This window comes from Poeciliopsis prolifica, unplaced genomic scaffold (assembly GCF_027474105.1).
Source record: "Poeciliopsis prolifica strain line A6 unplaced genomic scaffold, Auburn_PproV2 SCAFFOLD043, whole genome shotgun sequence".
NCBI classification, from domain to species: domain Eukaryota; kingdom Metazoa; phylum Chordata; class Actinopteri; order Cyprinodontiformes; family Poeciliidae; genus Poeciliopsis; species Poeciliopsis prolifica.
In genome coordinates, this window is record NW_026562418.1 from 1,927,703 (window position 1) to 1,951,799 (window position 24,097).

Below are 24,097 nucleotides of genomic sequence, written 5' to 3' on the forward strand. Positions count from 1 at the left end.
AATTTTGTCTTTGAAAGCTTTAGACTTTGTCTTGGAAATAGCTGCTATCATTTGAGAGAACTTCATGGAGAACCAAATTAAACCAGGAATAAATCCAGGTTAAGGTAAATCAGGTTATCTCAACCTGATTTATTTCGAGTCCAATTAGTGAATGTCTAACAAGCATCAAAGTCATACAAGTAAACCTTCCACATTCTTTGGCAACAAGCCGTTTCTCTTGCATCCAGCAGCTACTTCTCAGCTGCTATAGGTACTTACACTGGTCACATGGTCAGCCAGAGTTCCAATAATTTCTGGGACTCTGGAACTCTGGATCTTAGAATTCTTCAGGACTGTATTCATCTTGAAAAAAAAAAGGATGTAGAAAACAAGTTGGATTTCTAGAGGTCATTTGTTCCAAAATATAAAACGTGTTAATTTTTAAATAGAAGTTGTGTCAAGTTCTTTTTGATTTGTGCAGCTTCCCCACTTGAGAAGGGATGGATGAATGGATGCAGACTTTTTAAAAACAGGATTTTACTCAAAGGACCAAGCAGTTTTCTTCATTTTTATCCTTCATTTATTTAGTGCATGTCAGAATATTCCACATTTGGTCCAGAGCAGGTAAAAACCTTTGGACAAACCAAAAGAAAAACAAAGATAAATAATTACTTAATTGTTTGTAAATTTACACAAATTAATTTCAATCAAACTACAAAGAAAAAACCATATAAACAATACTAAGCAACCCACTGTGAATCAAACCCCCAAAATAACTAAAGTTAAATGAACAAGTAACTAAACTTAAGTTCCTTAACTTTAAAATACATTTCAAATTCATCTTTTCAATAACATATTTACATTTATTTAAATATACAACCATCACTTTTCAATATTAGTCATAAATATTAAGTTCATGAATATAAATAACTTTAAGATGTCATTTCTAATATAATGCTAAATTAATAAATAGCTAAGCTTAACATCTAAATTCATTATTCAAAATACAACAATCAGTTCATTCATAAAATCAATCAATCAATACTACTTCAGGCGTGTTGTAGTTGATGGTGTTAATGAGCAGGTAAAGCTGGAAGTCCGACAGGAGATCGTGAGTAGCTTTGCAGTCCGATCTCATCAACAATAAAGCTCGAGTCTTACCGGCTGTCTCTCTGCTCGTCTACAAGTTCATCCAGATCTGCAACTCGACCAGGATCTTTGATTGAAAGGGTCCACAAACTCCCGATTTCTTTGTCTGGCTTTCTTTTCCGCTTTCCGCTTTCTTTTCCGCGTTGTCCGTCCCTCATTTAAGTCCGTGTGGAACACAATGAGCGCATTTTTTTTTTTTTTTTTTTTTCCAATTTGACTTCACACCTCCCACTCGATCTTTCCAGGAATCACTGGGAAGATCGCAGATCCACTGTCACTTTCTGGGTTTTTTAATCCTCTTTGGCTTGACTTTGTGTTTGTTCTTCTACAGGTATTAAGACGATGAGCCTCCTAACATCCCTGTGAAGAATGGTGGTTTTCATTTTATCTTTCTTTGGTGGATGAGCTGATCTTTGCTTGACATGTTTTGTTATAGGAGTGCAATAACTTGGGACAACCTGGACATTTACGTCCCTCACAACACCCTTGTTGTCGGGATTAGCACTTACAACTTTGCCCAGTATAAACTGTCCTCTAAGTGCATTTTGGTCACACAACCAGACAATGTCGCCAACAGCAACATTTCTTTGGGAAGTGTGCCATTTGCTCCTCACAAAAAGATTAGGACCAGCCAGCTGCCTCCAACTTTTCAGAATTTAGTAACCTCATTTTGCATAGCGCCAAGTCGTTTGAATGAATAGCTGGAAAAGTCAAACATTTTTACATCACCTGTCTGGGATGCTCGGCCGAGCAAAAGGCTGTTAGGTGTGACATACTGAATACAACCCTCTCGACTCTGTAGTCTGGCATCAATGGGGCGCTCATTTGCTAGATTGGCAGCATTATAAAGAGCTGTGTGAAACTCACTAAAAGTTAGTGAGAATTCTTGACCAAGACTCTGGAAAGTTCTTTTCACAATGCCAACAGCAGCTTCAGCAGCTCCGTTTCTGTGAGGTGAGTCTGCAGGAAGGATTTTCCACACCCACTCAGTCCCATTCTTTGCTGCAGTTTCTTCCAAACCTGATATATTTTGGGTGCCCAGGTATCTATAGAGCTCCTCTAAAACTGGTTTTGCTCCAACAAAATTGGTGCCTGCATCAGACCAGATCTTTTGTGGGTGACCTCGGATTGCAGTAAATCTCTGATAAGCCATCAAGAAACTTTCAGTGGAAAGAGAGCTTGCCAATTCGGTGTGAATAGCTCTACTGGCCATACAGCAAAAGACAACACCCCAGACCTTAATTGTCACCCTTTTTTTGACGTCATCTCTGACATGATAAGGTCCGAAGAGATCAACTGAAGTGAACTTGAAAGGAGGAGCAGGCTCAGTTCTCTCAGGTGGCAAATCACCCATCAACTGCTGGCACTTCAAAGCTCGAGCTTTCCTACAGACCATACAGCTATCAACAATCTTTTGGGCTATCCTTCGTCCTTTTACAACCCAGGCTTTTTTCCTCATCCTCAATAGGGTTCCAGCAATTCCATCATGTGCAGCATTGTGAGCTTCTCTGCCCAACAGTGTTGACACCCAAGCATCATGGGGTATGATGGGAACTGCAACTCTATCTTCTCTAAAGATCTGTATTCTGCCACCACATACTAATAACCCAGATTCTTTGTCTTGATAAATCACCAACCTATCCATGGTTGTGTTAGGAAAGTTGGCACCCATCTGAGCAGTAAGGAAAATATCCCTGAGAGCATCTTCTCTTTCTCTCACAGAGACTACCCCTGCAGAGCAGACTGCCTCCCACTTTGGTTTATTCACAGCTTGATTTTTCCCTATAAATCTCTTTGCTGCTCTCCAAACCCAAACAATTGTCTTGACCAATAGTGTTAAACTGCTAAAGCGGCTAACATCTACCAGGTTCTGTATGGATATCGATGGCCGCTGCTTCTTTGCCAAGACCTCTGTTCGATTTTCAAGTGATTCTTGTTTGAACCCTGATTCCTTTACACTGGTTCTTGTTGGTTACAGCAATGAATGCTTCTTTTGCAGCTTTGTGATACTTTCTTTTGCATTGATGGCAATTTGCCTAGGTGATTTAATAGGCCAAATTTCAACTGGAGATTTTAAAAATGCTGGGCCTTGTTGCCACTTAGAGTTAAGATCAAGATCTTGAGGGCTGGCTCCTCGAGTAATGATGTCAGCAATATTTTGATCCCCAGGAATCCACCACCAATCTTGGATTCTTGTGTTGCTCTGGATCTCTCCAATCCTGTTAGCAAAGAATGATTGGAACCCATAGCTTTCTCTCTGAATTGCTCCGAGAACTTTGACTATCAATGAGATGATACCACTTTTCAATTTTAATTTGGCAATGCATCTCAAAGTACTTCTTTAAGCGTGATGCAAACACTGCTCCACATATCTCTGCTTTAACAGCCTCACCTCTTTGTTCCAATGGAGTCAGCTTAGCCTTGGATTCCACCAGCCTAATGATTGGGTCTTGAGTTGATCCCCACCTCAGGTACAACACTGCTCCATAAGAACATTCGCTTCCATCTGAAAATGTAATAGCTAAAGAGTTATTACAGTTTTGAAAAGGAGTTAATGATCTGACAAACTGGATCTCACTGAGCTGAGAGTACTCTTCAAAAAGCTTAATAGCTTCTTCTCTAAGATCACTGGAGAGTGCCAAATCCCAGGTATCTTTTACTTGTTTACTCACATTCTTTGCCTCTTGGAAAGCTTTCCGTACTAGGATTGCTCCCTTTTGTTTCGCAGGAGTCACCAGGCCAATTGGATCATACAGACCAGACACCTGACTGAGGAGCTCTCGCCTTGTCAGAGGGTTTGGAGTTTGACTTCTGATTTGGTCTTGCTGGAGGTCTTGTCCAAGTCGCATCTTTCTTTTCCTCTTTGAAAAATTTATGCTGACCATGACATGGAGTTTGTCCTCCTCGACAATGTACCCCAGACCGAGTGCTTTATTGTCCTCATCCCGCATTTGGTTTGGTAAAATCATGGTCTTTACTTTCTCCTCATCCTGCTTGTTGCTACAATTTTTCCTCCCACTTTGCCCAGAAAACACCCAGGGTTTTAGTTTGAAACCTCCAGCTTTGAGAATGCGCTCCACATTTTCTGTGATTTGCTTTAGTCTGTCGGGATCATTGTGGGACACTAGAATGTCGTCAACATAGCTGTTATTTTGAAGGACTTGTCGCTCCTCTACAAGGTGAATAAATGAGGGTAAACTTGCAGTTTCTCGCATCGCCAACTGTGCAATGCATCCTGCAGGTTTATCTCCAATGTTCACTCTTGTAATTGCATAGTCTCCAACCTTTTCATCCTCAGAGTCACGCCAAATAAACCTGTGCAGGTGAACTTCTCTTTCTTCCAGCCAAACAGAATTATACATTTTCTTTATATCTCCTAATGCAGCATAAGCTCCCTCTCGGAACCTTAATAGGACAGCACGGATCTGGTTCAGGACATCTGGGCCTTTTCTCAGCAGGTCATTCATACTTATCCCTTTAAATTTCTGACTGCTATTCCACACAAGTCTTACAGGAGTTGTCACCGAGTGTGGATTTGGAGCAATTAAGTGGCTTACATACCACACTGGGCCATTCCATTTGTTGATTACTTCCTCAGACAACTTAATTGCAGCTTCACGCTGAAGCATGTCATGCACTTGTTCAGTGTAGGCAGTTTTCCAGTCAGGTTCTTTAGCCAGTTGCTTCTCTGTTCTAAAAAATGTAGCTTCAACTGCGTTTCTGTTGTTTGGAAGGGATGCTGGATCCTCCAACCATGGGTACCTAGCATGCCAGTGAGGTTCGTTAGTGTGGCTATCTCCTTCATTGTAGGTGAGGCCTTCCTTCACTACCTCTAGCTCCCTTTCTTCAGCGAGCGTCATCGACTTTCCTCCCGGCTGACAGTTTCCACACCGACAACCTCCACACTTAGGCTCACAAGCTGCGCCAATACTGTCCCATCTCCACCACTCCAGGAAATCTCGGCTTGAAGTTGCAGTGCTTGATGCTTTTAGCTGGTTAGAGACCTGGTGATTTAATGGTGAATTCTGTGGGATTTCATTAATTAATTCTTCATATTTGGCAGCAGCTGTCCTCATTGACCTTGCAAAGTGGGTTTTGGTGGAATAAGCAGTCATGGCAAGTTCCTCAAACAATTCTGGATGAGTTCCTCCAACCACTTTTCCTAAGGGACCATCCCACAGTACAAGGTTCCCCACAACTCTAATCCTTTGTGGTGTTAACTGACCTTCCCTATGGCTTATAAGTAAGCTTATTTCTCTAGGTCTTTCAAGTTCATCCAGTGGTACATCTGGAAAAAATCTTTGCAGCTGCTTTGCTTTAACATGCTTATGAATGTCTGCAATACTGTCAAGTCCATAGCAAACAAGCTGGTAAGGTTTAAGGGTGCCTTTGGAGGTCTTCACACGAATCTTCAAAAGATAACGTTTTGTCTCCACACAAACTTTCATCCCCCCAACTCCATAGACAATGAGCGTGATCTCTTCACTCTTAAGATTTAATCTGCTTGCAGCCTTGTGTGTTATGTAATTTGTATCTGATGCAAGATCAATTAATGTGCCAATTTTTTGACCAGCATTTGCAGTTACTTCAAGGAGCATCATTAACACTGGCAGTTCCTGCACTCCACTGTCCATCAGGAGATTTAACTGATTTTGAGTTGTATTGAAAGTTCTAGATGCAGTGTTTGAAAATACATCTCTACAGTCTTTAGCCAACTCAGGTGACAATTTCTTAAGAAATTCTTCTTGCTCCTCTGTATACTTTCTGCTGCTTTTGTCTTCTTCTCTGCCGAATCGGTTCCTCCTCTGGGCTGTGTTGCTTTTCTTAGCTTCAAAACTTGGGCATAGATAATAGTGATGTGGATCATCTCCATTCCTGCAGCTTTGATTCTTGCACAAGAATCCAGGTTTGCAGTATGATTTGTCATCATGTATTTCCAAACACTTTCTACATGCACCAATTTTATTAACAGCAGCTTTTTTCTCAGTTAATGTTAATGCTCTGAACTGTTTACAAAAGTAAAGTCTTTTCCTGTGTTTTCCGTCACCACAGACAACACAGTTTGCAAAGTCATCAACTGCTTTGACTGACTTGGTTCTAGCATGTCTTTGCTCCATTCGGGTCTCTCGTCTACTTGACTCTTCCTCTCTCAGTTGCTCTAGTTGCTCATAAATATTTTCTTGATCTTTCAGAAATGCAAGCAGGTGATCAAATCGATTCTCTGGTGTCACAGCATTCCTTTTATCAGCTGCATAAACGAGCCATTCCTTCTTCAAAACTTCAGGGAGCTTAGTTTCAATTGACTTTGTAACCAGAGGGTTCTTAATAGCTCCAGTATTTCCAAGATCACTTAAATCCTTAAGAGCTTTTTCAACAGCTTGGATCAACTCCACGATTCTTCTTGGCTGGTGACCTCTAACTGCAGGAATTCTCTGTAGCTCTTCCACAATTTCAATTGCAATAGAGGTCTGATTTCCATAGCGGTTTTCAAGGACTTGAAAAATGTCTTCTGGAGTGCTATAGGAGGTTAAGCGAAGGTCTCTCGTGATTTTCTCATCCAGACTGTCCAGCAGCTGCACTTTCTTCACTTCTTTTGAACCAGTTGGTTCTCCTTGTTTTTGAAGTGCTTCCCAGTCTTTTCTCCATCTATAAAAGTCACGTTTGTTTCCAAAAAACTTTGGGAGAGAAGTTGGTTTCAGCTTGATGGTTGGTAAAGAATAATTTTGGGAAGTTACAATTTGATCTTTCTTTTCTTCATCTTTTAGCTTTGCATGAATGAACTCTGCTGTCCTGGAAACCAGCTTGGGGACACTAAGTTCCAATTCTCTCAGACGATCTTGGATTTCATCTCGTGCTCCATGAGGGATCCATCTTTTCCAGTGACAATGAGCTTCTTTTGCAGCCTTTAAGAGTTCCCTCAGGTGGTTAAGGGTGAAGTCATATGCTTCCTTCTCCACTCCTGGTTTGATAGTGGCAGCATGTTCACATTCTAATTCCGCTACTTGAAGTGCAACTAACAGTTCAGTCTTTCCAAAGGTTCTCCACAGGGTCTCCTGGATTAAGCCTTTGACTTCTCTTACTTTTTCTTCACACTCATTTGCAGTCTTTTCCAGGTCAAATTTCTGCTGTTCAGTCAGTGTGATTCATCATCTTCACCAAAGTTGGATTCCAATTCTGCGATGAGACTTGCTTCGAGATCATCATTTGCCGTCATTACTTTTCCAGCCTCTATGTTGAGCTTGTGGAAACTGTCCTTTAGTTCCTCTTCAGTCATGTCCTCATGCGTCCGAGTTATGTTGTTGATCAGTCGAGTCAACAACCTTTTTGCAGTCGTTCTTTCCATCTTTGCCTGTACAACAGACTTTCCATCAGCTGAATCCGCCATCTTTTGAAACAGTTCTTTTTCCATCAGCAGTTGCAGCCGGTTTTTACTGTCAAGTTCTTTTTTGATTTGTGCAGCTTCCCCACTTGAGAAGGGATGGATGAATGGATGCAGACTTTTTAAAAACAGGATTTTACTCAAAGGACCAAGCAGTTTTCTTCATTTTTATCCTTCATTTATTTAGTGCATGTCAGAATATTCCACATTTGGTCCAGAGCAGGTAAAAACCTTTGGACAAACCCAAAAGAAAAACAAAGATAAATAATTACTTAATTGTTTGTAAATTTACACAAATTAATTTCAATCAAACTACAAAGAAAACAAACCATATAAACAATACTAAGCAACCCACTGTGAATCAAACCCCCAAAATAACTAAAGTTAAATGAACAAGTAACTAAACTTAAGTTCCTTAACTTTAAAATACATTTCAAATTCATCTTTTCAAACATATTTACATTTATTTAAATATACAACCATCACTTTTCAATATTAGTCATAAATATTAAGTTCATGAATATAAATACCTTTAAGATGTCATTTCTAATATAATGCTAAATTAATAAATAGCTAAGCTTAACATCTAAATTCATTATTCAAAATACAACAATCAGTTCATTCATAAAATCAATCAATCAATACTACTTCAGGCGTGTTGTAGTTGATGGTGTTAATGAGCAGGTAAAGCTGGAAGTCCGACAGGAGATCGTGAGTAGCTTTGCAGTCCGATCTCATCAACAATAAAGCTCGAGTCTTACCGGCTGTCTCTCTGCTCGTCTACAAGTTCATCCAGATCTGCAACTCGACCAGGATCTTTGATTGAAAGAGTCCACAAACTCCCGACTTCTTTGTCTGGCTTTCTTTTCCGCTTTCCGCTTTCTTTTCCGCGTTGTCCGTCCCTCATTTAAGTCCGTGTGGAACACAATGAGCGCATTTTTTTTTTTTTTTTTTTTCCAATTTGACTTCACACCTCCCACTCGATCTTTCCAGGAATCACTGGGAAGATCGCAGATCCACTGTCACTTTCTGGGTTTTTTAATCCTCTTTGGCTTGACTTTGTGTTTGTTCTTCTACAGGTATTAAGACGATGAGCCTCCTAACATCCCTGTGAAGAATGGTGGTTTTCATTTTATCTTTCTTTGGTGGATGAGCTGATCTTTGCTTGACATGTTTTGTTATAGGAGTGCAATAACTTGGGACAACCTGGACATTTACGTCCCTCACAACACCCTTGTTGTCGGGATTAGCACTTACAACTTTGCCCAGTATAAACTGTCCTCTAAGTGCATTTTGGTCACACAACCAGACAATGTCGCCAACAGCAACATTTCTTTGGGAAGTGTGCCATTTGCTCCTCACAAAAAGATTAGGACCAGCCAGCTGCCTCCAACTTTTCCAGAATTTAGTAACCTCATTTTGCATAGCGCCAAGTCGTTTGAATGAATAGCTGGAAAAGTCAAACATTTTTACATCACCTGTCTGGGATGCTCGGCCGAGCAAAAGGCTGTTAGGTGTGACATACTGAATACAACCCTCTCGACTCTGTAGTCTGGCATCAATGGGGCGCTCATTTGCTAGATTGGCAGCATTATAAAGAGCTGTGTGAAACTCACTAAAAGTTAGTGAGAATTCTTGACCAAGACTCTGGAAAGTTCTTTTCACAATGCCAACAGCAGCTTCAGCAGCTCCGTTTCTGTGAGGTGAGTCTGCAGGAAGGATTTTCCACACCCACTCAGTCCCATTCTTTGCTGCAGTTTCTTCCAAACCTGATATATTTTGGGTGCCCAGGTATCTATAGAGCTCCTCTAAAACTGGTTTTGCTCCAACAAAATTGGTGCCTGCATCAGACCAGATCTTTTGTGGGTGACCTCGGATTGCAGTAAATCTCTGATAAGCCATCAAGAAACTTTCAGTGGAAAGAGAGCTTGCCAATTCGGTGTGAATAGCTCTACTGGCCATACAGCAAAAGACAACACCCCAGACCTTAATTGTCACCCTTTTTTTGACGTCATCTCTGACATGATAAGGTCCGAAGAGATCAACTGAAGTGAACTTGAAAGGAGGAGCAGGCTCAGTTCTCTCAGGTGGCAAATCACCCATCAACTGCTGGCACTTCAAAGCTCGAGCTTTCCTACAGACCATACAGCTATCAACAATCTTTTGGGCTATCCTTCGTCCTTTTACAACCCAGGCTTTTTTCCTCATCCTCAATAGGGTTCCAGCAATTCCATCATGTGCAGCATTGTGAGCTTCTCTGCCCAACAGTGTTGACACCCAAGCATCATGGGGTATGATGGGAACTGCAACTCTATCTTCTCTAAAGATCTGTATTCTGCCACCACATACTAATAACCCAGATTCTTTGTCTTGATAAATCACCAACCTATCCATGGTTGTGTTAGGAAAGTTGGCACCCATCTGAGCAGTAAGGAAAATATCCCTGAGAGCATCTTCTCTTTCTCTCACAGAGACTACCCCTGCAGAGCAGACTGCCTCCCACTTTGGTTTATTCACAGCTTGATTTTTCCCTATAAATCTCTTTGCTGCTCTCCAAACCCAAACAATTGTCTTGACCAATAGTGTTAAACTGCTAAAGCGGCTAACATCTACCAGGTTCTGTATGGATATCGATGGCCGCTGCTTCTTTGCCAAGACCTCTGTTCGATTTTCAAGTGATTCTTGTTTGAACCCTGATTCCTTTACACTGGTTCTTGTGGTTACAGCAATGAATGCTTTCTTTTGCAGCTTTGTGATACTTTCTTTTGCATTGATGGCAATTTGCCTAGGTGATTTAATAGGCCAAATTTCAACTGGAGATTTTAAAAATGCTGGGCCTTGTTGCCACTTAGAGTTAAGATCAAGATCTTGAGGGCTGGCTCCTCGAGTAATGATGTCAGCAATATTTTGATCCCCAGGAATCCACCACCAATCTTGGATTCTTGTGTTGCTCTGGATCTCTCCAATCCTGTTAGCAAAGAATGATTGGAACCCATAGCTTTCTCTCTGAATTGCTCCGAGAACTGTTTGACTATCAATGAGATGATACCACTTTTCAATTTTAATTTGGCAATGCATCTCAAAGTACTTCTTTAAGCGTGATGCAAACACTGCTCCACATATCTCTGCTTTAACAGCCTCACCTCTTTGTTCCAATGGAGTCAGCTTAGCCTTGGATTCCACCAGCCTAATGATTGGGTCTTGAGTTGATCCCCACCTCAGGTACAACACTGCTCCATAAGAACATTCGCTTCCATCTGAAAATGTAATAGCTAAAGAGTTATTACAGTTTTGAAAAGGAGTTAATGATCTGACAAACTGGATCTCACTGAGCTGAGAGTACTCTTCAAAAAGCTTAATAGCTTCTTCTCTAAGATCACTGGAGAGTGCCAAATCCCAGGTATCTTTTACTTGTTTACTCACATTCTTTGCCTCTTGGAAAGCTTTCCGTACTAGGATTGCTCCCTTTTGTTTCGCAGGAGTCACCAGGCCAATTGGATCATACAGACCAGACACCTGACTGAGGAGCTCTCGCCTTGTCAGAGGGTTTGGAGTTTGACTTCTGATTTGGTCTTGCTGGAGGTCTTGTCCAAGTCGCATCTTTCTTTTCCTCTTTGAAAAATTTATGCTGACCATGACATGGAGTTTGTCCTCCTCGACAATGTACCCCAGACCGAGTGCTTTATTGTCCTCATCCCGCATTTGGTTTGGTAAAATCATGGTCTTTACTTTCTCCTCATCCTGCTTGTTGCTACAATTTTTCCTCCCACTTTGCCCAGAAAACACCCAGGGTTTTAGTTTGAAACCTCCAGCTTTGAGAATGCGCTCCACATTTTCTGTGATTTGCTTTAGTCTGTCGGGATCATTGTGGGACACTAGAATGTCGTCAACATAGCTGTTATTTTGAAGGACTTGTCGCTCCTCTACAAGGTGAATAAATGAGGGTAAACTTGCAGTTTCTCGCATCGCCAACTGTGCAATGCATCCTGCAGGTTTATCTCCAATGTTCACTCTTGTAATTGCATAGTCTCCAACCTTTTCATCCTCAGAGTCACGCCAAATAAACCTGTGCAGGTGAACTTCTCTTTCTTCCAGCCAAACAGAATTATACATTTTCTTTATATCTCCTAATGCAGCATAAGCTCCCTCTCGGAACCTTAATAGGACAGCACGGATCTGGTTCAGGACATCTGGGCCTTTTCTCAGCAGGTCATTCATACTTATCCCTTTAAATTTCTGACTGCTATTCCACACAAGTCTTACAGGAGTTGTCACCGAGTGTGGATTTGGAGCAATTAAGTGGCTTACATACCACACTGGGCCATTCCATTTGTTGATTACTTCCTCAGACAACTTAATTGCAGCTTCACGCTGAAGCATGTCATGCACTTGTTCAGTGTAGGCAGTTTTCCAGTCAGGTTCTTTAGCCAGTTGCTTCTCTGTTCTAAAAAATGTAGCTTCAACTGCGTTTCTGTTGTTTGGAAGGGATGCTGGATCCTCCAACCATGGGTACCTAGCATGCCAGTGAGGTTCGTTAGTGTGGCTATCTCCTTCATTGTAGGTGAGGCCTTCCTTCACTACCTCTAGCTCCCTTTCTTCAGCGAGCGTCATCGACTTTCCTCCGGCTGACAGTTTCCACACCGACAACCTCCACACTTAGGCTCACAAGCTGCGCCAATACTGTCCCATCTCCACCACTCCAGGAAATCTCGGCTTGAAGTTGCAGTGCTTGATGCTTTCAGCTGGATAGAGACCTGGTGATTTAATGGTGAATTCTGTGGGATTTCATTAATTAATTCTTCATATTTGGCAGCAGCTGTCCTCATTGACCTTGCAAAGTGGGTTTTGGTGGAATAAGCAGTCATGGCAAGTTCCTCAAACAATTCTGGATGAGTTCCTCCAACCACTTTTCCTAAGGGACCATCCCACAGTACAAGGTTCCCCACAACTCTAATCCTTTGTGGTGTTAACTGACCTTCCCTATGGCTTATAAGTAAGCTTATTTCTCTAGGTCTTTCAAGTTCATCCAGTGGTACATCTGGAAAAAATCTTTGCAGCTGCTTTGCTTTAACATGCTTATGAATGTCTGCAATACTGTCAAGTCCATAGCAAACAAGCTGGTAAGGTTTAAGGGTGCCTTTGGAGGTCTTCACACGAATCTTCAAAAGATAACGTTTTGTCTCCACACAAACTTTCATCCCCCCAACTCCATAGACAATGAGCGTGATCTCTTCACTCTTAAGATTTAATCTGCTTGCAGCCTTGTGTGTTATGTAATTTGTATCTGATGCAAGATCAATTAATGTGCCAATTTTTTGACCAGCATTTGCAGTTACTTCAAGGAGCATCATTAACACTGGCAGTTCCTGCACTCCACTGTCCATCAGGAGATTTAACTGATTTTGAGTTGTATTGAAAGTTCTAGATGCAGTGTTTGAAAATACATCTCTACAGTCTTTAGCCAACTCAGGTGACAATTTCTTAAGAAATTCTTCTTGCTCCTCTGTATACTTTCTGCTGCTTTTGTCTTCTTCTCTGCCGAATCGGTTCCTCCTCTGGGCTGTGTTGCTTTTCTTAGCTTCAAAACTTGGGCATAGATAATAGTGATGTGGATCATCTCCATTCCTGCAGCTTTGATTCTTGCACAAGAATCCAGGTTTGCAGTATGATTTGTCATCATGTATTTCCAAACACTTTCTACATGCACCAATTTTATTAACAGCAGCTTTTTTCTCAGTTAATGTTAATGCTCTGAACTGTTTACAAAAGTAAAGTCTTTTCCTGTGTTTTCCGTCACCACAGACAACACAGTTTGCAAAGTCATCAACTGCTTTGACTGACTTGGTTCTAGCATGTCTTTGCTCCATTCGGGTCTCTCGTCTACTTGACTCTTCCTCTCTCAGTTGCTCTAGTTGCTCATAAATATTTTCTTGATCTTTCAGAAATGCAAGCAGGTGATCAAATCGATTCTCTGGTGTCACAGCATTCCTTTTATCAGCTGCATAAACGAGCCATTCCTTCTTCAAAACTTCAGGGAGCTTAGTTTCAATTGACTTTGTAACCAGAGGGTTCTTAATAGCTCCAGTATTTCCAAGATCACTTAAATCCTTAAGAGCTTTTTCAACAGCTTGGATCAACTCCACGATTCTTCTTGGCTGGTGACCTCTAACTGCAGGAATTCTCTGTAGCTCTTCCACAATTTCAATTGCAATAGAGGTCTGATTTCCATAGCGGTTTTCAAGGACTTGAAAAATGTCTTCTGGAGTGCTATAGGAGGTTAAGCGAAGGTCTCTCGTGATTTTCTCATCCAGACTGTCCAGCAGCTGCACTTTCTTCACTTCTTTTGAACCAGTTGGTTCTCCTTGTTTTTGAAGTGCTTCCCAGTCTTTTCTCCATCTATAAAAGTCACGTTTGTTTCCAAAAAACTTTGGGAGAGAAGTTGGTTTCAGCTTGATGGTTGGTAAAGAATAATTTTGGGAAGTTACAATTTGATCTTTCTTTTCTTCATCTTTTAGCTTTGCATGAATGAACTCTGCTGTCCTGGAAACCAGCTTGGGGACACTAAGTTCCAATTCTCTCAGACGATCTTGGATTTCATCTCGTGCTCCATGAGGGATCCATCTTTTCCAGTGACAATGAGCTTCTTTTGCAGCCTTTAAGAGTTCCCTCAGGTGGTTAAGGGTGAAGTCATATGCTTCCTTCTCCACTCCTGGTTTGATAGTGGCAGCATGTTCACATTCTAATTCCGCTACTTGAAGTGCAACTAACAGTTCAGTCTTTCCAAAGGTTCTCCACAGGGTCTCCTGGATTAAGCCTTTGACTTCTCTTACTTTTTCTTCACACTCATTTGCAGTCTTTTCCAGGTCAGATTTCTGCTGTTCAGTCAGTGTGATTCCATCATCTTCACCAAAGTTGGATTCCAATTCTGCGATGAGACTTGCTTCGAGATCATCATTTGCCGTCATTACTTTTCCAGCCTCTATGTTGAGCTTGTGGAAACTGTCCTTTAGTTCCTCTTCAGTCATGTCCTCATGCGTCCGAGTTATGTTGTTGATCAGTCGAGTCAACAACCTTTTTGCAGTCGTTCTTTCCATCTTTGCCTGTACAACAGACTTTCCATCAGCTGAATCCGCCATCTTTTGAAACAGTTCTTTTTCCATCAGCAGTTGCAGCCGGTTTTTACTGTCAAGTTCTTTTTTGATTTGTGCAGCTTCCCCACTTGAGAAGGGATGGATGAATGGATGCAGACTTTTTAAAAACAGGATTTTACTCAAAGGACCAAGCAGTTTTCTTCATTTTTATCCTTCATTTATTTAGTGCATGTCAGAATATTCCACATTTGGTCCAGAGCAGGTAAAAACCTTTGGACAAACCCAAAAGAAAAACAAAGATAAATAATTACTTAATTGTTTGTAAATTTACACAAATTAATTTCAATCAAACTACAAAGAAAACAAACCATATAAACAATACTAAGCAACCCACTGTGAATCAAACCCCCAAAATAACTAAAGTTAAATGAACAAGTAACTAAACTTAAGTTCCTTAACTTTAAAATACATTTCAAATTCATCTTTTCAATAACATATTTACATTTATTTAAATATACAACCATCACTTTTCAATATTAGTCATAAATATTAAGTTCATGAATATAAATAACTTTAAGATGTCATTTCTAATATAATGCTAAATTAATAAATAGCTAAGCTTAACATCTAAATTCATTATTCAAAATACAACAATCAGTTCATTCATAAAATCAATCAATCAATACTACTTCAGGCGTGTTGTAGTTGATGGTGTTAATGAGCAGGTAAAGCTGGAAGTCCGACAGGAGATCGTGAGTAGCTTTGCAGTCCGATCTCATCAACAATAAAGCTCGAGTCTTACCGGCTGTCTCTCTGCTCGTCTACAAGTTCATCCAGATCTGCAACTCGACCAGGATCTTTGATTGAAAGAGTCCACAAACTCCCGACTTCTTTGTCTGGCTTTCTTTTCCGCTTTCCGCTTTCTTTTCCGCGTTGTCCGTCCCTCATTTAAGTCCGTGTGGAACACAATGAGCGCATTTTTTTTTTTTTTTTTTTTTCCAATTTGACTTCACAAGTTGTTTTGTCTTTCGTAAACTAATCTAGATATTCTGACATTATCTTCACCATAAGGTATGTCTTGTGGTGGTAGAGTGTGTGCAGTTAGTATGTAACTTGTAGATAACAGTCTCAGCATCTTCTTGTTAGTTGTTTTCCATAAGCTGAATGTTTGTTTGCATGGGCCCCCTAGTGGCGAAAAGGGCAAACTGTAACTAACAACAATCATTACTGCTTGCGGTGGGCAGTGATAACTAAGTTAGTTGTCCTGACGCTAAAGCGCTAATCATAAGCTAACAATAAAGCACTACATCAGAATAGTAATTTGTAGAAGCTAATGCTGAAGTGCTAATTTTAGCCTTGTTGACACCCGCCATGTGTCAATGATATGTCTTATATTGCCCTCTATACAGCCAAATTATATCAGAATTTACAAAACAGTCAAGTATATTAAAACTTTATAATTCCATCCATTTTCTGTTCACCTTTATCCCTAATGGGGTCGGGAGGTGCTGGTGCCTATCTCCAGCTACGTTCCGGGCGAGAGGCGGGGTCACCCTGGACAGGTCGCCAGTCTGTCACAGGGCAAGACAGAAACAGACAAGACAAACAACCATGCACACACACACACACACAATTGGAGCCTTTGATTAGGTCCAAATGAAATATTTCAAAAAGACACTTTTTCTGCTGTCTTTATGTGACACAGAGTGATAAGACTTTAGTCTGAGTGATGCACCAGTGGAACCAGCTGACTTCAATTTTTTTTGTTCTCAAAACTAAAACACAAAACAGAAAAATATGTCCTTTGATATTATCAAAGGACAATGTCAAATGTCCTTTGATATTGATAGCAGTTTTGAATAAAACAGAAAATACTTATCCAGCGCTTATCTATACACTGTGTTCCAAATTATTATGCAAATTGGATTAAAGTGTCATAAGGATCTTTTTTTGTTTTGTTGTGCTATTTAATTTAAAGATGGTATTGTGTGTCAGGGCTCTTTGAATCACTGTAATTCATTTCAGAGAGCTGGTTGATTAGTTTGTCTGGTGAGCTCAATTAAAGGAAATCTACTTATGAAGGATGTTCCACATTATTAAGCAGGCCACAAGTTTCAAGCAATATGGGAAAGAGAAAGAATCTCTCTGCTGATGAAAATCATCAGATGATATGACAAGATATGAAAACATTAGATATTTAACTTGAGAGTCAATGAAAATGTGAAAATGACCTCACACAGTACATGGACTTTCTGATTGATCACTTTCTTTCATGGTTCAAAAAGAAAAGCCGCACCTTCAGTAGCAAAATCATCTTCATGCATGACAATAAAGCTGCTAGGAATACCACTGTGTCATTGATGCTATGGGGATAAAAAGGGAGAAACTAATGGTGTGGGCACCATCCTCCTCTGACCTCTGACCCTATTGAGAACCTCTGGAGTTTCCTCAAGCAGAAGATCTGAGTCTGGGATGCAGTTCATATCAAAGCAGCAGCTCTGGGAAGGTTTTCTGACATCCTGCAAAGAAATTCAAGCTGAAACTTTCCACAAACTCACAAGTTCAATGGATGCAAGAATTGTGCAGGTGATACCAAAGAAGGATCTATGTTAACATGTAACTCTGTCTGTTAAGATGCTTTTGATTGAAATAGCTTTTGATTCTAGTACATGTGACCACTTAATGCTGCACAATCAAAAAATGACAGTTTGCAGTTCTTTGTAATCCATAAGATGTGTAGAAAATCTGCTGTGCATAACAATTTGGAACAGTTCATTTTGAGATTTTTTATTTTTGAAAACAATACTGTTCTCATGGGGATGTTTGTTCAGTAAAACTTGATTTATACTGTAATAGTTCATGAGTTGAAAATTATACTGACCATCATAATAATATCACTTGCACAATCATTTGGAACACGGTGTATTTAACATGCTCTCCAGTGAATCTACGGACATTTGTCCAACTCTAAAATCTGGCCGATTGACTGGTGTAGCTCTATGTATTGTTTTAGCCCAACCTCAGACACTTATGAGGTTTAAAGACGTTTTCACTTATTTTCATATCTCTCTTGTTTCTTCCTACATTGACTCAGACTGGCAGCATCGCGTACTAACCCCCAGGTCTTGGACATTGGGCTGATGCCCCAAGACTGGCTCACCGAACCTGAGTGGGGCAGCACTGACGGAAACACCACTGTTTCAGCGCACACAAGGATGATTCCTTTGGTTTCTGATATCTGATCTCAGCACAGCAGAGGAGGTGGAGCAGAGGCTTTCCTTCCTTTAACATGACGTAAGATTTACCAAGAGGCAACAGTGAGAGCACGAGGGAACCAGCGTGGTCCTCGCTTATGCACTTTCCCCATGCGCAGTTCTTCCGTCCTTGTGCTCAGCCTGCTGCATCTGTGCACCAAAGCAATACTAACACTGCGTCTGTTCTGCTGTTAACGCTGCAAGCCACATGGAGTGGAGTCTTTCGGCACAATCGGCATATGACGCAGCATTTGTTCACCTAATCAGTATTCCTGGCCGCCGAAGTAACATGTATGTGCTTTGGTTACATTGAATAGTTACAGAGATTTTGTTAAATGTTTTTTAAATGATTTTCAGTTTAACCTGAAAATCAGACGACAAACCTTGACGTCAGCAAGATAATTACTGTTTTCCGTTGTCATTCATTTCCTTCATGGATTTATTGTGTAGTTTCGGCCTTCCTTCGCCAACGCATAGTCTTCTGTGTATAATCAGAAATTTTGTTCTATTTATTTATGTCCTTTGCATATTGTAGTATGCCTCTATTTCTCACTGATGCAATGAAAATTCATGTTGAATGACTGTCTTAATAAATGGTTTTTTTTTAATCAACCAGCTTTGTACAGGAATAAAATGTATTAATTCAATGCTTACTCACATTTTTTGACTTAACATACATTTTAAAATTATTTGCATTTACCCAAGAAGTTTTGTTTCTAATTGGAAATGACATCGGGGTCTCTACAACGACGAGAATCAACTGATGGGGCTCATCCTTAGAGGAAGAAATACATTTTGTTTCATTTACATTTTTGGAAACAATTCCGAGTTAAAAATTGTGATTATAGAGATGATATATTGAACTCTTTCACAGCTGTACTGCCCTTTTATGATTGTCATGACAACATATAAACTGAAAACTGCTTACTCAATCAACCAGCTTTGTACAGGATCACAGTTGTACAGTTATCTGCTTCTGATCACAATTAAACAAATTGTGAACGCAAAGCAATAAACCTGAGAATTTCAATTCGTCACATTTTAATCGCTGTTAAAATTTGGTCATTTATCCAACATATAAAGCTGCCGAGAAAGCTCAGTTAGGAAGTTGGCGTTTACATTTTCAGAAACAGTTTGCTCTTTTGGAAACCTTTTTAACATTTGACTCAAACGCTGTTTTCAGCATTAGCAGCTGGTAATGAGAATAAACTGACGCTCTCCAGCTGCAGACTGCGTGAGTCAACCAACATGCTGGAAAGTAAATCACTCAGCCCAGATTCATACAGCAAAACTGCTTTCAGCACTTCTGATTTTAGGAACCTCTTTCACTCACCACTAGATGGCGCCAAACACTAACAGTCTGGAAGACATTCTGTGTGCATCACTTGGCGTCTTGTTGACAGCATCCGCCGCCTTGATTTTGAACTGGGACAATACTGATACTGATACTGATAATGAGGATGGCCTTCCACAACATCCACGCTTAGTCCAGACATTTGGTCTCTGGTTTCAATACCATGAGCTATGCAAACAAGGAAGTTGATTAAGATGAGGAGGATCTTCCACCACATCCTCAGTTTGTGCAGACCATTCCTCCCAAACTCAGGAACCATAAAGAGCCTCTAGAAAGTGAAGAAGACCACTCACTTTCTGGGACCTCCCCATGCTATCGGGTAAGTGTAGAACTGAACCCGGCTCCCTCCACAGCTGGGCCTCACGTCTCTAGAAAGAGGACAACGCGGTAGGCGCTGAGGAGGAATTCTGTGCCAAGAGGATTTGTCCTTAGAGGGTCATTCGGGGGGTGAAGCCTTTTCCCTCGTCCTCTGAATGAAGAGGCACAGCAGAAGAATGTAAGCCTTCAACTTCTGTCATTGGCTCGTCTTGAAAGGAATGAGTAGAGAGCTAAATGTACTTCCATTAAGATGGAAGTAAGCAGGGCTAAGAAACTGAATGTACAGTTACTGGAAATAGTCACTGTACATTCTGGAGATCATTTCTACTTTATTGACTTTTTTTGTTTTGTTTTAACTTTCAATGCCTCTTGCACAGCCAGCAGAGGGCAGTCCTGGGCTTCATAATGAATGGAACTTTGGAGAACAGAAAAGTGTTAATTCAGTGTTCGGGACATCTTCAGTCAATTGCACTTGTCGCCTCCAGACTGACTTATGCGTCCCGAGGCCGTCCTCCTCCGAGTCGGATGATCTGTGCTGCACTACAAGCACAACTTTACTGGCTCTCAGAGATCATTCCGTGACCTGCTGAGGATGTGGTGGCTGGATCCACAAACCAGCGGGAAGCACACACCAGACACCAGCACCCGGCTTCATTGGGTTCCACGCAGCACACACGCTCCCACACGTTCCATGCCACGTTCTGTATTCGCCCTGCGTGTGCGAGCAGCTCTCTGGAGGGCTGAAAGTCACGCGGTCTCCCCCCCATAACAGGCTGTGGCTCACTGAACCAGGGCCTTTTTTACAATTCGTCCCGACAAGCTTACTTAACCACCTGCATTATTTAACAGTCTTTCCTCAAAGGGAGCTCCAACTCTCTGTAAGTTTGATGAAAGTCTGCACAGGCAGAAACAGACAGGAAATATCTATTGTCTCCACGGAGAAAGGTGCAGATGCCATTCCTGGTGGGGCCTGAAAAACCCCCTAATGAGACGAGGCAGGAAGCTCAAATACTGGGAAAGTAACTAAATATCTCCTCTATTTCACATTTTGTGACTTTATTTAAATTAAGAAACATACAGGAACAAGATAAAATGTGCACAGGATAAAAAAACAACATATGAGTGTAAGTTACAGGACGTATGAATTATCTAAGCAGGGGAAACGTTACATTAGAGCAGGAGAAAAACAGATCAGTTGCATTCATACTTTTTAAAGGTTTTGCACAGCCTTCGTAAAGACAATGAGGTTTTTGAATTTTTATGCAATTATTCTCTCTGCTACGGAGGTACTTTTCAGAAAAAAACTGAAAGTGCATCTTCTCCCGGAGCAAACAAGAACACAAAGAACATAAACCCAATAACGTCCAGACGAGCATGTCTTCATGTCCTCAAACGCGGGAAAGAAACGGATGCACGATATTCAGTAAGATGAAAGGAATAAGCAAGGCTCTTGGTTTGGGAGGAATCGCGTTACCAGTTTGATGTCACTTTTATGTCTGCTTGTTAAATTCAAGCCTCCAGGCGGCAGCAGCAAAGTTTATCTCTCCAAAATGTGGAGCAGCAGCAGCAGCCATATGAGCTGCGTGTATCCCTTGGTCCTCTGTGCACCAGTTCAACACTCAGTATTTCTTCTTCTTCTTTCTTATTATTGTTGTTTTTGTCAGTTCAGAGCCGTGTTATCTTGAACACGTGTGGAGCCATAGGGCATGCTCTTCAGGATGTCATTGTGTGCCAAGTTAAGTTTTGAGACAAAAGATCTCTGAAAGGCCGGCTTCTGTTATGCTCTCGTCTTAAGCAGGCTGAAAATGGAGAGAAAACCCAACGCTAGTTATGAAATCCACTGTGGATTTCATAACTCCTGCTTTTAAAGTCGAAAGCAACAAAAATAAACTTGATGGCAAAGATTCATCTGTAACCACTGCCCATTTATTTCATCGAGACAGATGTATGTGTGCTCTGCTCATCCTCTTTTCTAGGTATATACATGTTATCAACATTATTTTTGACACCCACATCACATCAGACAGGCACTGTAACAAAGGCGTTGGCATCATTAGGCTCCATCAACCTTCTCTGACATCGTCACAGTCATTGTCCGCCGTCACCCGAACTTCATTCTTCAGAAATCCAACATCAGCCTCTCGCCTGACACGGCGCCATTAGCTTGGCCTGCGTGTCTGAACACCTGCTGTTGTCGGCTCTCTGGAGCTCCGGCCTAATTTATGTGTTTGGTTCCACAAGATGCCCTGAAATGGCTGGAAGTCTGGGTGTAATTATGTGTGTGTGTGTGTGTGTGTGTGTATCGGGGAGCAGGTGTGTGTTGTTGGGGATTGTCATATTGACACATGGTGCCTGCAGATGCAGCCTCATAAACCAGCCTTGGGTTTCCAGGCCCGGCCAACATTCATTGCAATATAACCTTGTCACAGCCCGTATGCTGGAGGCCAACTTTGGCCACCCTCAGCCTTCATTAGCATTCAGACAGACAACAGCTGTTACTGCCAAACTCTTGAGGCAATCTGATATATTGGGTCACTGCTGGAGTGACTTAGAGATTCCACCCTTCCTTGCAAATTGATGCACATGATGCAGCTTGGCAATAAACACATTTATTGCATCCACTGAAAAAAATGAAATGGCCTAAAAGTTTGGCCTGAAACCAGAAAATGCTAAATAAATAGCTTCCTTCCATCCATCTACTTTCTAAACCTACATTTTTCTTAACCAGTCATGTTTTGGGATTTTGAGATGAAGAGGGAGTACCTGGAGAGAACCCACGAATGCACAGGGAGAATATATATGGTTAGTTATAGTTATTAAGAATATATTTATTCATCTTAACAGTTAAACACATGCTTCACATGCTGTTATTTCCAAATTATGATGCTTGCTCATGCACCTCCATGTACTTTTTTTAAGACAAAGACGTGTTGGGCTCTTGATGGTAGGAGCCTAGCGCTCCAACCATCAGGCTTAGCAGGTCTTCTGGGGGAAACCCTGTGAGGCTCAGACTGCCTGATTATGTGTCATAAGAAACCCAGTTTGGTTAATACTGCAAAGTCAGTTTGCATCCCCTGTGACACCTACAAGAGTTCACCTCAGGTATTCCTCCGCACCCTTAATGCGCCATATGAATACTGCAAAGATGTAAATGACCATTAAAAAACTAAAAAAAAAGATTTCTCTGTTAGATTTCAGGTGTCGTCCTGCACCTTCTCCCATTTAGCAAAATATAATTATGCACATCTGAAAGAGACTCTGCCGAAGGCCAAGGTTGGCGCTTCAAAACCAATTATTTGTTTGATTGGGTATCATGTAGCAAAGTAGCTTATGTAAATATTTTAGCTTGTGTGTTGCTTTGATGTGCAGTGCTTATGGTTTTAGGAGAAATATAAAATCTTTTACTTTTCGGCAAATGAGTGAAAGTCACAGAACAACTTCTAAGTTAAAGTCAAGGGCAAAAATGCTTATTTTTCCTAGTAAACAAAAGGACCAACATCGACGGTGCATTGAAAATATTTTATTTCTTTTGTGTCAATACATAATTAGACATTTATATTTTTATAGAAATAATATATATATATATATGTGTGTGTGTGTGAACGATAGCAGAGTCATGCTAGCCCTCATGAACAGGTTTTATCCCATGAACATCAAAATGTCAACACAGACGTGATTGTACATAAAACACAGACTCTGTTATTCTGCTATAAATCCATGCTTCTTGGTTATTTGCTTGAACTGAAAGTACAAATTTATGCTGTAAGTAAAAGGCCTCAGTCTTTGCTAAACTATGTCGGGCCTTGATGGGATTATCCAGAGTTCTTGACATTTGCTTATTCTGTCGTCTACAGTGTCGGCATACCTGGGGGGAGGAGGGGTTCAGCCATCTTGTAGGCCTCAGTTGGTAAATAAAATAATGTAAACGTAAGTTTGATTTAAAGGATCTGGGGTTACTAAGTTTTTTGGGGGTGTTATTAGGGGACTGAAAGGCTCTCGCACACTGAGCGTACATCACTTTGAGAGCGCCCAAGTACCAGAAAGGTACAACTTTATAACCCCGTGCGTGTACTCGTAGCTGCACAGCAAATTGCAGGAAATGCTGTTCACATCACACCGTTTTGTATGCGACACCAATCTGACCAGGTTGAGGGTTGGTCAGATTGGTAGCCGCGAGGACAAGCATCGGCCAGACTACCACTTTGTGCCACACTAAGAGATGTGTGAAGGCTAGGAATTGAGGCTAGGCACCCACTAGGCCCGTCAAACTTGCTAGTGTCCATTTGGATTGTGGGAAATGTAGGCAATCTGCACGCTCACCTATGAAATCTCAACCGTCCGCAGACGGGGTGAGCGGAGTTCACAGTACGCCAGAGTATCCACTGTATTACAGGAACATGAGGTCAGTTAAATCACATTGTAGCTGTACTGAGGGTTTCATACGTCCATACAAACATCTGACGTCGGAAAGATGCAACAGAGTTAAGTCTCTTGAAGCAGTGCATTAATGGACGTAAAGCAGAGCAATGAATTACAATCAGTCCAATACAATTAGACGAGCAGAATGACTTAC

General features: G+C 41.1%; 5 protein-coding genes across 12 annotated transcripts in view; 1 reads left to right on the top strand and 4 right to left on the bottom strand.

Moving 5' to 3' along the window:
- Positions 1–18,499, top strand: part of ldlrap1a (low density lipoprotein receptor adaptor protein 1a) — a 29,060-nt gene extending 10,561 nt beyond the window's left edge. The window contains exon 9 of the mRNA XM_055055910.1: positions 17,693–18,499. Within this exon, the coding sequence (XP_054911885.1) occupies positions 17,693–17,840 (148 nt within the window). The 3' untranslated portion in view covers positions 17,841–18,499. The remainder of the gene's footprint in view (positions 1–17,692) is intronic.
- fndc5b (fibronectin type III domain containing 5b) overlaps positions 1–24,097 on the bottom strand; it is a 49,207-nt gene that overhangs the window by 5,451 nt on the left and 19,659 nt on the right. The window lies entirely within an intron of this gene.
- On the bottom strand, positions 431–3,076 carry LOC129376314 (uncharacterized). The gene is made up of 2 exons (XM_055055908.1): positions 1,141–3,076; positions 431–611 (listed from the first exon to the last, which is right to left on the bottom strand). The coding sequence occupies exon 1, from the start codon at positions 2,798–2,800 to the stop codon at positions 1,778–1,780; it is 1,023 nt and encodes a 340-aa protein (XP_054911883.1). The 5' UTR covers positions 2,801–3,076; the 3' UTR covers positions 431–611; positions 1,141–1,777.
- On the bottom strand, positions 3,126–7,230 carry LOC129376309 (uncharacterized). Of its 2 annotated transcripts, none has more exons than XM_055055901.1 (2): positions 3,521–7,230; positions 3,126–3,347 (listed from the first exon to the last, which is right to left on the bottom strand). In XM_055055901.1, the coding sequence occupies exons 1-2, from the start codon at positions 6,243–6,245 to the stop codon at positions 3,202–3,204; spliced, it is 2,871 nt and encodes a 956-aa protein (XP_054911876.1). In that variant the 5' UTR covers positions 6,246–7,230; the 3' UTR covers positions 3,126–3,201. The 2 variants fall into 2 exon arrangements, with proteins under 2 accessions (XP_054911876.1, XP_054911877.1); XM_055055902.1 differs by lacking the exon at positions 3,126–3,347 and having other exon boundaries at positions 3,415–3,634; positions 3,801–7,230.
- Positions 7,481–14,541, bottom strand: LOC129376308 (uncharacterized). 7 transcript variants are annotated; one of them, XR_008607737.1, is made up of 2 exons: positions 10,651–14,541; positions 7,481–7,738 (listed from the first exon to the last, which is right to left on the bottom strand). XR_008607737.1 is itself a non-coding variant. In XM_055055899.1 (2 exons), the coding sequence occupies exons 1-2, from the start codon at positions 12,116–12,118 to the stop codon at positions 7,701–7,703; spliced, it is 1,506 nt and encodes a 501-aa protein (XP_054911874.1). In that variant the 5' UTR covers positions 12,119–12,142; the 3' UTR covers positions 7,481–7,700. The 7 variants fall into 7 exon arrangements, 3 of the variants coding, with proteins under 3 accessions (XP_054911874.1, XP_054911873.1, XP_054911875.1); XR_008607734.1 differs by having other exon boundaries at positions 8,269–12,138; XM_055055899.1 differs by having other exon boundaries at positions 10,651–12,142.